Consider the following 13,298-nt stretch of genomic DNA (forward strand, 5'->3'; position numbering starts at 1 on the left):
TATGCCTTAAGTTGCTGTCCTTCACTGTGTCTAGCTCCCCACCCTTGCAGACTCATTATCAACCCACATTAACAAAGGAATCCACTTCCTACCCACTCCCTTGTCCTTTCTGGTTGCATCTGCAGTGCTACTTTTTCTAAGGACTGGTAATACTCCCATTTTTAAAAATCTTGTCAAGCCAGATTCTGCATAAAAACCAACCCACTCAATTCCGCAGTCTGACTTCATCTTGCACATGTGTATACTGGCTTGTTTTGCATAATACATTCTGTTTCTTGGAATGATGAGTTAAGGGAGGACGCTAGGCAAGAACACTGTGCTCAGCCTTATATTCCGTCTCTAGCTTCTGAGATTCTTGCCTATGTACCTGCTGAAATCACAGGGACTAGAAGCTTGGTGTTTGGTGTTTTTTAAAAGGAAAGGTTCTCAGAAAATGGGATTCTACACTAAGTGTCACACGCCACACCTGTGCTGCTCAGTTCGTGATGCATGGATATGTTAACAGCCCTTTTGCTGCAGCTTCACATTACTGGTTTGTTTGTTTGACCTCTGCCTTTGGGTTGTTGGAAGTTCATCTTAAGAATCAAAGTCCTAGCCCTTGATTATTTTTCTTAATTATATAGTGGACACTCACTGAGCTGGAGACTGGCACTGTAAGCAACACAGGCATAGAGCAAATGGCCACCAGGGGGTATGCTGGACTATACCTTTTGCCAAATAGTTATATAAATCTTTTAATTGAAACATAAATAAATGGTTGTCCACTCCTAGTTTTGAATGGGAATAAGCATTCTCCAGGTTTATGCCCCCTTCCTTCTCTAGAATTTAACTACAATCCAGTATGTTTATTCAGAAGTATGAGCTGGTGTATTCAGCTGGGTTTACTTCTGGGTAAGTGTGGATTGCAGCCTAAATCTCTTCAGTCTGGGGTGGGTGCACTTTTTATTTTAAAATGTTTTTATTAAATATTTTTAAAATATCAAAGGAGCAAATATATATCATGAAATAATTAAGAGTTACTGTTTTTGCTGGAAGAGACACAACTACCCCTCTGGTAGTTGTCTCTACCAGCAAGAACAATAAATAGTTGTTAGCTCTTCTGCCTGTACAGTATGCACCCAGCCCCTCTGCCGTCTCTTTTAGCTAAGATTTTAATCTTATTACTTAATTAACCACAGTTAGGAAACTAGTTTACTCATACTGGGAACTATTAAGGCACAGGTTGAAATTTATTTTAATTCCCTGGCTTGCTTGAGAGCTATTAACCATAGTTTCCTGATTCAGATAAAGAAGGATCTGCGCAGGAGCCATTTGTATCTCAGTTTAGTAAAGTCTGATGACATTAGATCATCCAAACTGGGTCTTTATGTGATAGAAAAAAGTTTCCTCTTATTTTTCAGAAGAGTGGTTCCCTACCCTGTAGTTTGGTCTGTGTGGTTTTTCCCAACAGAGGGCGCTTGTGATTTTTTTTTTTAACTTTCCGCTCAGATCAATTGTTTGCTAGAAGAATTATCATCTCTTCCAAAACTTTATCTTAAAATAGATTAGGATTGCAATCATATGCCATTTTCCTTGGAAATTAACCCGATTGGATTCAATCGAAATAACTCTTTAGTAGATATGCCTAAGAATGCGCTGTTGGTATTGGTTTAAATGGACCCAAGTGTGGGTCTTTAAAATATGTCTTTAAAAGTGGGTCATGGTTTGTGGACGAGCAAGTATATTCAGCCGCCGAAACTTGCTGCTTCGATTTTAACACGAGGTATATGTCCGGAACGACGTTACAACGGAACTGAAATCCTCGGAGATAAGGAGATAAAAGCGAAGGGGAAGCAGTTCAGCCACGGACGCGGTCCGGCTCGCACATTTTAATGCCAGAGTCTTATCAGCCAGGTAAGGGGTGTGTGGCTACAATCTTATCCACATGACAATGTGAGAGCGAGTCCAGTTGACTGACTTTTGAGTAAACGTGCTTAAAGATTGTGGACCTGGGCCATGAATAGGGCATTTGGCGAGCGCGAAAGCTGCATCGCTTAGGACTGGGGTGGGCTTAAAATAGATCGGGATTTAATGCTAAATCTCTGGATGATTTGCAGAAGATTAGCCAGAATTTTCTAATCATTTGCAATAGCCAAACTAATTGTGTGTGTGTGGAGTGCGGGGGTGTCCTAAATTAGGCTTCTGAAACAAAGACGTGTTTTTGTGTGAAAGGGTTACGTGGTTAGATCTAGTAGGAAAAACAACTTCCCGGCCCGAAATTGTGCCCAGATGCACCCTGTTCCTTTATCCGAATTCTGTGTTCGGGGACCACAGTTTTGCACCTGGCTATGGAAGAACATTGGGGTTCCAGTAAAAAAAAGAAAAGAAGGTAGATCCCACAAGCCTAAAGTCTGCACACTCTTGACCTAGGAGGAAAAGGACAAAGAAAAGCCTCTAGTAGGGTGGCTTAATAACTGGAGAGGGGGAGGCTCAGCTTGTGATCCTGAGGAGTGTCAGAAATGCACAATGATGATTGATTTAATTTATTACTTGACCTTCACCCAGAGGACCCAAGGTGGGTTACAACAGTTTAAAATGCATCCTTAAAACTATTTGAAACAACTTACAATCACAAATGTGACAAAAATAGAGTGGGTCCTAAAAATATCCATCTCAGGTCAAAGGCTAGAGGAAAGGGTATTGCTAGGCTGCTTCTGTTTTTATCGGTGAAACACTGATTGATACATTGCCACCTTCATACAGGCCTTGACTGGTATTTTAAAAATGCTGCATGAGAGCAGGTTCTGGTTGAAGGCCTGGCCTGATCATTAGGCAAAATGAAGGGACCCCACCACAGATGGCAGAAGATGGAAGGTGGGAAGTGGCAATGAAGTGTTGGAGAACAGAGAGCTGCATCCTGCCCTGCACTGGCTGACCTAGCCACCTGTGGTGAATGCTGCCCTGTTGCCAATGTTGAAGATTCAGCCACCAATCCAGTTGACTTTGGTGCATGGAATTGGAGGGGGGGGAGGGGGCACCATCTTGTCCTTTGCTTCAGGCAGCCAACCAACTTAGGCCAGCCCTGCCTCTTTTGCGTCAGGATCCAAATAAGTGGAACTACTTGATTGATTGATTTAAGATTTTTGTATACTGCCCTTCCTCAAAAGGCTACAGGGCGGTTTACAACATAGTAACATAATAAGCAGCATAATGTATATATATAACATAAAATCTATACATTAAGATACATAAATGCAGCTGATAATAATAAGCAAGACATAATAAGGAGCAGGGTCAAATTATTCACAACTTCAGTCCAGCAATAAACTGCACAGCTCAACTCCTGCAAAATATAAGAGGCTAATAGTGTAAGTTTTCTCTATGTATCTTGGGTGGAGCTATCAAATGTAATATATATTTAACAACATTATGAAAATTAGGGTGTGGGCATCATCATCAGCATACCTAAAGAACAGAAGCAGTATACAAAGTGCATATTCTCGCTCTAGAAAACTAGCTCTTAATCCCTGCTCCTGTCTCCTGCCTTTGCTCATGCACACTCACACAATGGCAGTTCCTCCCAGCTTTCACCTGGGAGTTTCATCTCCTAGTTTCTCAGTTTGGGAGATCTGCATTTCCCTGCCCCTCACTCAGAATCCTTCTGCCATCTATCTGCCACCTTCAGTGAGGTGCTGCCCTGCTCTGAACGACACTTAGCATTCACGTAGCACTCTCGGTGTTGACAGTGCTTCATGTATGTCACCAAGATAAGTTGGTTTTATTGTCCCCATTTTGCAGATGGGAGACTGAGGCTGAGAGATTGGCTTGCCAAAGGCCACCTGCACAGGAAGGAGCCAAGCCATTGAACTCAGTGGGGTTCACTCAGGTTGTATGTATAGGATTATATACACACTCATCTAGGAGTTAGTGCCATTGAACTCATTAGGGCTTACTCTTGAGTAAATATGTATAAGATTGCACTGTAAATCTCTGATGCTCTGTAAGGCTGACCTCTCGTGTTTCTAGGTGAACAGTGACATAAGGACTTGAAGGTTGCATGCAAGTCTGTACTGCCAACTTTCCCAATGGAAGAGGTGAGGACTATGTGTGCCCTTCTCTGCTTTCTGCAACAGAGAGGTCCTCTAGTATTTCAATATCATACTTCTACACATCTATGAAAGCTACAAAAGGGGAGGGGGATTTTGGCATGCACAGCTAAGCATATCACAGTGCTGCAGGTACCTGTATTTATAAGCTGCATCTCCTTTTCCCCAGCAATGAAAATAGAACATCCCTGCAGTTCAAGATGACATATTCTCTTATGTTTCTGGGCCTTAGACTTTTGTTCACGTCTGTGTCTAGAGAGTGGCCTGGTTTACCTGTCACATTAAACCATATTTTCAAATAAACTTTGGTTTGATGCAGTGATTGTGTTCATGTGAAGGGGTGGGGGATAAGTAAGCACAGAGAAGAAAACCCACACTTCCCCCACATCCCTTGGACATGTGTTTTGCTGTGGTAGAGTGGCGGAGGCACAGAGCTGAGGCCAATTAACTTCTCCTCCAAGTAGACTAAATTAAAATCATTGAACCTAAGTTAGTTATGCCCATTAATTTCAGTGGGTCTGCTCTGCTCTGATTAGGACTAGCATTGGATACAACCCACAGTCACCTAAGATTCCAGACTTTCCCACTGAAAGACTTGCCTGGGTTCTGTCCAATCCTGGTAACTTACAGAGGAGGGTCATAGGATCAGAGACAACTGGGCTTATTGTGTCTTTTAACTGGCAGGTAAATATGTGCAACTTCTTTGTACCACTTCGTTAGAGAGCCTTTGAAAGCACAGCAAGCACCCTGCTCCTTATTTTATCCCGTTTCTGCGTACCTTCACATTACCTTATTTGTGTGTGTCTGTTTCTGTGTGTGTCGAGATAACAGTGCCTTGCAAAAGTAATCAGGCCCCTGACCAATGCTCTCATATTACTGAATTACAAATGGTACATTGCCATTTCGTTCTGTATGATATTTTGAAACATTGAAACTCCAAATCACTTATTGTAAGGTGACATTGTTTTTATGTTGGGAAATGTTTGTAAGAAACATTAAAAAAATGTTGCTTGCATAAGTATTCAACCCCCACACATTAATGTTTGGTAGAACCTCGCTGCAATAACAGTTTTAAGTCTTTTAGGGTAGGTATGCACCAGCTTTGCACACAGTGTCAGAGGGATTTTGGCCCATTCTTCTTGGCAGATTCGCTTCAGGTTGTTCAGGCTGGTTGGACATCGCTTGTGGACCACAATTTCCAAAGATTCAATAGGATTGAAATCAGGGCTTTGACTGGGCCACTGTAGGACATTCATCTTTTTGTTCTTGAGCCACTCCAATGTTGCTTTGGCCTTCTGCTTGGGATCATTGTCCTACTGAAGAATGAATTTCCTCTCAAGCTTCAATTTTTTAGTGGATTAAAGCACGTTCTGGTGCAGTATTTCCCTGTATGTTGCTCCATCCATTCTTCCTTCAATTTTAACAAGATGCCCAGTCCCTGCTGATGAGAAGCATCCCCACAGCATGATGCTGCCGCCACCATACTTCACTGTAGGGATGGTGTGTCTTGAGGCACGGGCAGTGTTAGGTTTGTGCCACACAGAGTGCTTTGAGTTTTGGTCAAAAAGCTCTAACTTGGTCTCATCTGACCACAAAACTTTTCCCACATTGCAGCTGGGGCACTCTCATGCTTTCTGGCAAACTCCAGACGTGCTTTCAGATGGTACTTTTTGAGTAAGGCTTCTTTGTTGCCACCCTCCCATACAGGCCAGTGTTTTGATATGGTTGACTGGTGCACCATGACTCCACTCACAGCCACTGAACTCTGTAGCTTCTTCAAAGTGATTGTTGGCCTCTCTGTGGCTTCTCTCACAAGTGCCCTTCTTGTTCAAGCACTGAGGTTTGAGGGACGGCCTTTTCTTGGCAGTGCCTGGGTGGTGTGATGCAGCTTCCACTTCCTGATTATTGATCCAACTGTGCTCACTGGGATATCCAAACTCTTGGATATTATGTTGTACCCTTTTCCTAATCTATGCATTTGTATTGCATTATCTCTCACTTCTGTAGAATGCTCTTTGGTCTTCATTTTCCTTCAGATCCACAGCCTGACCAATGAGCCTTCAACAGTGGCGTTTTTATCCTGACAATGTGACAGCAACTTTAATGGTTCACAGGTGGAGGCCAATGGTAAGGTAACTGTGTCCTCAATAGGGCAGTTTTTTCATCTGTGTAAACTGGGAGCTTCTGCAGCACAGGGGTTGAATACTTATGCAAGCAACACGTTTCAGTTTTTTACAAACATTTCCCATCATAAAACCAATGTCACCTTACAATAATTGATTTGGAGTTTCAGTGTTTCAAAATAAAATATACAGAATGAAATTACAATGTACCATTTGTAATTCAGTAATATGAGAGCATTGGTCAGGGGTTTGATTACTTTTGCAGGGTACTGTATATATGTAGATACAGATACACACACACACACTTCCCTTTCTAAGTGCCGCTATTATGCCATCTCTGCTATCTTTCCATCCATCCAGGCTCCCAAACCAACATATCAGGATGAACTGGAGTGGTGCATCTCTCAGCTGGAGACAGGCCTACTACGTCTCAACCCAACTCCAAAGGAAGGTGTGTTGCCTCAAAGTAGCTAGCTTAATCTTAAACAAGTGGGACCTGCCATGCAGTTTTGCTCTTCCAGCTGCCAGCCACTCCATTGTACTCTGCAACCCCCCCACTCCATTGCACTACCTGCCAGCATTCTGTGCCCACTAACCATACTCAGTCCTCAATGGGCTGTTGCCCCTCATCTCCACCCTTAGGGTTTTTTCCTCTAAATATTTTTTCCCCAAAACCCTTGTGGAAACCCTTTCCTTGAGCCTGCTCATACTTCCCTCTTGATTGCGGGTGCTGCTTGATTGCCTACATAAGCAACAGCACTCATAACCTGCATTTCTGAGATAGAGGGATTTATTCTCACATCACTTCCTAATGTAATATTTGTTCTCTTCGTTTTTCTTTTTCATTGGAATAAGAGCACATGCGAAACAGCAAGTGTGGCGCAGGGAACAATTGCTTTACAGGGTGCTTATCAGGGTTACTGAGCTTATCTGTGAAGGGAGACTGTCAAAAAACACTTTTGCTGATCAAATGCGTTGTAAAAATTAAGAGTGTAGTTCCTGTCGTGAGTTTTCTTTCTTCCTGTTTCTCGAGAGCAGCAGAGGAGACGCAGTGCATCCTTGGGGTGCTGCGCTCCCGCAAGGCTCCCCTTTTGAAAAAGCGGCAAGTGATGCATCGCGTTTTTGGGGACTACCAGCTGAAAATGGCAGAAGAGAGGCAGAAGGCAGCAAAAGCAGGTGAGATGGCGAGCCGTGCCATCAAGCATCATTCAGCAAGTTCACTTCCTCCAAGGCTTTCATGCGAATTGGGAAATGAGGATGATGTCTCCCTCAGGCAGGTGTGTGGGATATTTGGCCCTCCAGCTGTTGTTGAACAACAACTCCCATCAGCCACAGCAAGCATGGGAAATGGCCAGGGAAGATGGAAGGTGCCATTCAGCAACATCTGGAGCGCCTCAAGTTCTCCACTCCTGCCCTAATGACATAAGAATTGCCCTGCTGGGTCACGATAAAGGCTTATACATCCTGTTCTCGCAGTGGCCAACCAGATGCCTATGGGTAACCCCCAAGCAGAACATGAGTACAGTCGATCTCTTCCACTGTCGTTCCCAAGCAACTGGTATTCAGATACATGTTGTCTCTGATACCATTTACCCATCAAGACTAGCAGCCACTTACAGCCTTATCCTCCATGAATTTGTCTAATCCTCTTTTAAAGTCATTCACATTGCTCCCTGTCCCATAAATCTAGGATGCCGAGAAACCCAGTGGAAACTATTGAGTGGCAGAAGATTCAGGACGCCTTATGAAGCATCATCAATGTATCAGTTTTTCAGCCACAAGATTTGGTGGAGGCCAGAGGCTTAAGATCGCTTGAAAGGAGGATTTTATTTTATTTATTAAAGTATTTATCAGCCCCAAATTTCATAGAGTACATCAAGGCAGCTTACAACATACAAAGGCATAAAAATAAAAAACCCAATAAAAAAGTATCATTAAAAACAATAAATAAAAGCATCAGTAATACTGTATTGGCTTGGGGGAGGAAATCATGTTAAAAGGCCTGTCTAAAAAGTTCATTTTTAAAAAAAGATGCCTGAAAGAAAGGAGGGAGAGTTCATGCTGAACCTTTATTGGCAGGGAGTTCCACAGGGTAGGCCCTGCCACACTAAAGGTTTGATCCCTGGTGGAGGCCAACCAAATCTCAGGGGTGTGGGCACCAAAAGTGCCCCATCAGAAGATCTCAGTAATCGAGACGAAACGTAGGGAGTCAGGCAGTCCTTAAGGTACTTTGGGCCCAAATTGTTTAGGGCTTTGTGAATCGGCACAATTACCTTGAACCTGGCCTGGTAGCAAACTGGCAACCAGTACCGATCTTTCAGCAATGGGGTAACATGTTGCCAGTAATCTGCTTCTGTGAGCACTCTTGTGGCTGCATTCTACATTAGTTGCTGCTTCCCGACTAGATACAAGGGCAGCCCTACTTAAAGCGTGTTACAGTAATCAGATCTCGAGGGTTAGACAGATCCATGGAGGACAGCTTTGATGAGTAAATAGAGCAGCCTTCCCCAACCTGGTGCCCTACAACTCCGAGCATCTCAGGCCATTAGCCACACGGGCTGGGGATAGCAAGAGCTGTAGTTCAAAACATCTGGAGGGCAAGGCTGGAACAGGGACAACTGTCAGAGACAACTGAGAGGGGACATGATAAAAGTCTGCAAAATTATGCATGGTGTGAAGAAAGTGGATAGGGGTGAGTTTTTTATTCTCTTTCATAATACTAGAACTCAGGGACATCCAGTGAACTTGAATGTTGGAAGATTCAGGAACAGATCTATACACTGAGGAACAGTAACTTAATGGAAACATCAACCCTTCTGTTCCTTCCCTGCAGCCATGAAGTCTGAGAATACAATGCAGATTCAACCAGGAGATGCTCTCAGTTCAGGCAGTGTGGTCTACCAGAAGCAATCCAGCCGCTCTTCTGCGGCACCAACATCATGGTTTGCGCCATCAGATAACAGTTTTCAGTTTGATTTTGTTCTTTCCGAGAGAACCTCCGAAGAAATGGACGGAACCGTGGGCGAAGCTTGCGCGGTGGATGACTCAAGAGAGTGGTCCCCTGGTAATGGTCCCCTTGGGACACTGGACTTCTCCACTGGAACAAAGAAGCCTGAATTTGCTTTCAACTTTGTCATCCCAGATGTCCTCCCGCTTCCATCTGTTGCTGCTGATCTAGGCTCTGAAGCTGCAATAGAAGCAACCACAGAGGTAGACCCTACATCTCAAAATGCCATGGTGACCATGCCAGAGAATGCAGCCTTTCCAAAACCTGATAAATCAGATGCGATGGGCAGCACAAGTAAAAGAGACGGTGAAGACCCTGTGCGAGAGGTTTCTAAATCAGAGGCTGCCCAAGTAGGTATGGAGACTGCAGCTGCAAGTTTTAATTCTGTCTCAGAAGTAGACATATCCCTAGTCGCCTACAGCTAGTTGAGAATCTGTTCCAGGCGATGGAGCTTTTAACAAACTTTATTTGTAGGTCTGGGTGTTGTTTCCATTGCTTAGGGTAATGGAACTTACTCTGTTGTAGTAAAAATCCCATGGAATAAAAGCTGTATTTCCTTTTTCTCTGTCTATAAAACCTTTCACATTTATTTGATTGATTGAAAAGATTAACTGGAAGTTATTGAAATTTCTTCCCAGCCATAATGGAGACTAAAGAAACAAAGCTGACAGTGACAGCTGGTGGATCTTCCAAGAGGAAAAAGAAAAAGAAGCCACCACCTTCAAAGGTAGCACACAGTGACAATGTAAATGGAGACAGCAAACTGCATGGAAAAGGCACATCTAACCAAGCGGAAATGTGTCAGGTATGTGAAAGCCTTGTGTGTGGGAGGGGATGTGACTAAATCTTTGTATAAACATTTCCAAAATTCTGCCACCAATAGCTTCAGATGACAGTATGGGAATTACTTGTTTTATAAGATGCAGATACCATCGTATCAGGAGGTCTGTTCCCTATGATCTAGGAATTAGACCTTTATTTGTGGTGGCACCTACCCTTTTGAGTTCCCTCCTGTTAAATGTTAGACAGGCGTAGTCTGTTGTCTTTTTGGCACCTACTGAAGACCTTCCTTTTCCAACAAGCCTTTTAAGTAGAGATCTTTCCCAGTCTGCATCTGTATTGGAATTGTTTTTAGATGTTTGAGGTGTTTTCTCATTTGTGTTTGCCACCCTGGGCTCCTTTGGAAGGAAGGGTGGGATATAAATTTAGTAATAATAATTGATGACCTTAAAGGTTCCTTCCAGGTCTAAACAATTCTTATGATTGCTTTTCAAAATGCCCTGCCTGCAGTTCAAACCTCTCTCTTCCCTTCCCTTCCCATTTGCAGTCCTTGAAACAGGATTTCACTTCCTCTCTAATAGAAAGTTAGTGGAAAGCAAGTTGGCAAAGAGGTATTTGCCCAGAAAAGGCTGCCTTAATCAACTCTCCTCCCATTTTGTCCCCCCCCTTTTAACGCAACAGTCAGATGACCAGATGAAGAGAGAGGTTGACTGGTGCGTGGAACAGCTAGAGCTTGGCTTGAAGACTCGGAAATCAACTCCCAAGCAGAGTGAGTCACCTTGCTGGGGAACCCTGAGGGTGTGCGTGTCGGAGAATTCCAATGAAAATGGAAAAGGAAGGGGAAATTGCTGCCATTCATGTGGTTAGGAACATAAATCAGTCAAATGAATATGATCGGTATTAATTCACATTTTTTGAAGTCCGCAAACAATATGAAATTAATGACTTCTTTTTACATTGCTTTGACATTTCCTTTATGTTAAAATGAATGAAACGTCCATATTTTACATAGTCACGTAACTTGCATAACTTATGTATATAGTTACATAGTTACTATTGTAAATAGTTACGTAGCTTACAAATAATGTCATTTTTGCCAGAAGCCAAACTGCAGCAGAATGGAAACAGCACTGTGTGACAAATGCAAGTCAGAACAGAAATTGCTGCCGCCTAACATCCCTCATTGAGGATAGATGGGAGCAGGGACTACCGGACAGAGGTTATCCATATACAGGCAGCTTGCTGTAGTATTTGATCATAAAAGCCACACCTTCCACATTCCTGGTGCTTTGGAGATTGGAGAGAAAAGATGGAACCAGAATCACAGACAGGGTCCTGCAATTTTTCACATAGGGTCAATCTAGCACTTCCAAAAGGAGCTGTGGCATCGATGTTTTCTGAGGGTTCTTTCACTGAGATGAAGGGAGAGAGCCTCCAGGTGCACGGAAGGATGACACCAGGTGCAGCAGAAGCCACTCCATCGGCTCTGCTGACAGATCACCTGTCTTTGGCTCTTCCTCAACTGTCAGCTAGTCCCAACCATTGAAGAGGGAGAGAGAGGGAGAGAGGGAGGGGGGGGAGAGGGAGAGAAGGAATTCAGGGCTTATTCCCTCAACGCTGCTAAAACTCCTGCTCCTTTTGACTTCTCCTCTTCCAGAACTCTTTTCATTGCAGCTAATCATTGTAAGAATGTTGTGATTTCTAAAAACTGGTGCCCGAGTTTGCTTTTTTCTTCTTCCTTCCTCCTCCCCCTTTTTTTTGTGTCATGATTTTTAGATTGCAAGCTTGAGAGCAAGGAATGTCCATTATTATCCATCTGTAAGCCACCACCATGGGAGCCTTTTCAGCTGCAGACCAAAGTAAAAGGCTTTTAATAAACGGCTTATTGAGCCCAAAAAGCACACATCTGCGCATCTGCCCTCCCTTCTTTCCCTGCACTGGTGCCTTGCTGTTTTTTTTTTCGCTGACCCAGACTGAACCTGGGAAACCAAGGGTTTTTTTAACCACTGTTGCAGATCTGAATAGAGTCTGTCTCCCATGTGATTTCCCCCCCTCCCCTATGGAAGAAATCATTCATTGCCCTGCAACATTCATTTACATGGGGTTGATACTGCCTCTGTGTTGTTGTTTTTTTATTTCTTTGTTTTGTTTTATCATTTGTTAGCTGCTCTGGGAGCTTCTGCTAATGAGCGTTAATGTAAATGTCATAATCCTATATACTCATTCCCTGAATATGCCTATGGGAAGCCATGGGCTTCCTGTAGGCATCTGTTTGGCCTCTGTGAGCCGAGGATCTGGACTAGATGGACCACTGGCCTGGTCATACAAAGGTTTTCTTATGATTATGGATCCTTACGTAGCAAAAATGACACCATCCATCCACAAGAGGGAGGTGTTGGGAGGCTTTGAGGAACCCTCATGGTTTGCAGAAATACAGAAAGTATTTAGGGGGAAAAACTGTTAAGGGAGGAAGAACCCCAAGAGCCCGGCGAGGACTAAGCATGCCAAGTAGCCACAGAATACCGGCTGACTGTTGTGAGGTGGGTGGGGATAGAATGGAATGGAGTGTCCTAGAAAAGGGCATGGCTGCCTGACTGGCAGGCACCTCCTGGTGACAGTAAGAATAGTAAAAGTCTTTTGTCTTGGTGCAGTGGACGAGGCACTCCGGGCCATCAAGACCTTGCGCAGTGAGAAGGCAGTGCTGGCAAAGAAGCGCCAGCTGATGCGTGCCCTGTTTGGTGATTACAGGACGAAAATAGCAGAGGAAAGACAGAAGCAGCTGAAGCTCATGCAAGCAGGTAGGGAAGCAGAGTACAGATTGGAGAATTTGGGAGCAGAGTTTTGAGTTGCTGCGATAGCATATCCGTGTCTCTTTGTGACTGGGGCTAAGATTGGGTGCTACTGGCAGAATGCAATTGACCGGGGCTGCCTCCAGCTTTCGGCCTTTGCATGTCGATATGGAAGTAAGCCCCACTGAGTTCAATGAGACTTACTCTCGATAAGTAAGTATAGGATTGCAGCCGGTGGCAGATAAGAACCTGCTGATAATCGCAAGACCCTTGCCTGGATGATGATGACAACTTAAATTTCTGTTTCACCCAAAGGAGCTGGGTGCCTCTGTTTCAGCTCTCCCTCCAGACAAGCGGTAGCTGATATTTATTTTTGCAGCTGCTGATTTTACAGAGTGTTTTATTATTTTCTGCTCTTTTTTTTGCTTCTAGATTTGGTAATTTGGTAATTTAGACTTGTTTGGATGGATTTTCCCTTTCGTAATTTTTTTAGGGTGTTTCCAAAAATGAATTG

General features: G+C 43.7%; 1 protein-coding gene across 3 annotated transcripts in view; it reads left to right on the plus strand.

The window, feature by feature from the left end:
* Positions 1-68: 68 nt before the first annotated feature.
* C17H8orf33 (chromosome 17 C8orf33 homolog) overlaps positions 69-13,298 on the plus strand; it is a 37,086-nt gene continuing 23,856 nt past the window's right edge. For 2 of the 3 annotated variants that reach the window (XM_061600224.1, XM_061600222.1), the window contains exons 1-8: positions 69-1,893; positions 4,006-4,073; positions 6,569-6,659; positions 7,247-7,384; positions 9,042-9,569; positions 9,854-10,020; positions 10,677-10,764; positions 12,647-12,793. In XM_061600224.1, the coding sequence (XP_061456208.1) occupies positions 4,065-4,073; positions 6,569-6,659; positions 7,247-7,384; positions 9,042-9,569; positions 9,854-10,020; positions 10,677-10,764; positions 12,647-12,793 (1,168 nt within the window). In that variant the 5' untranslated portion in view covers positions 69-1,893; positions 4,006-4,064. Of the gene's footprint in view, positions 1,894-3,777; positions 3,866-4,005; positions 4,074-6,568; positions 6,660-7,246; positions 7,385-9,041; positions 9,570-9,853; positions 10,021-10,676; positions 10,765-12,646; positions 12,794-13,298 lie in introns of all 3 variants that reach the window. The other variant, XM_061600223.1, reaches the window with a different exon arrangement.

Source organism: Rhineura floridana, chromosome 17 (assembly GCF_030035675.1).
Source record: "Rhineura floridana isolate rRhiFlo1 chromosome 17, rRhiFlo1.hap2, whole genome shotgun sequence".
NCBI classification, from domain to species: domain Eukaryota; kingdom Metazoa; phylum Chordata; class Lepidosauria; order Squamata; family Rhineuridae; genus Rhineura; species Rhineura floridana.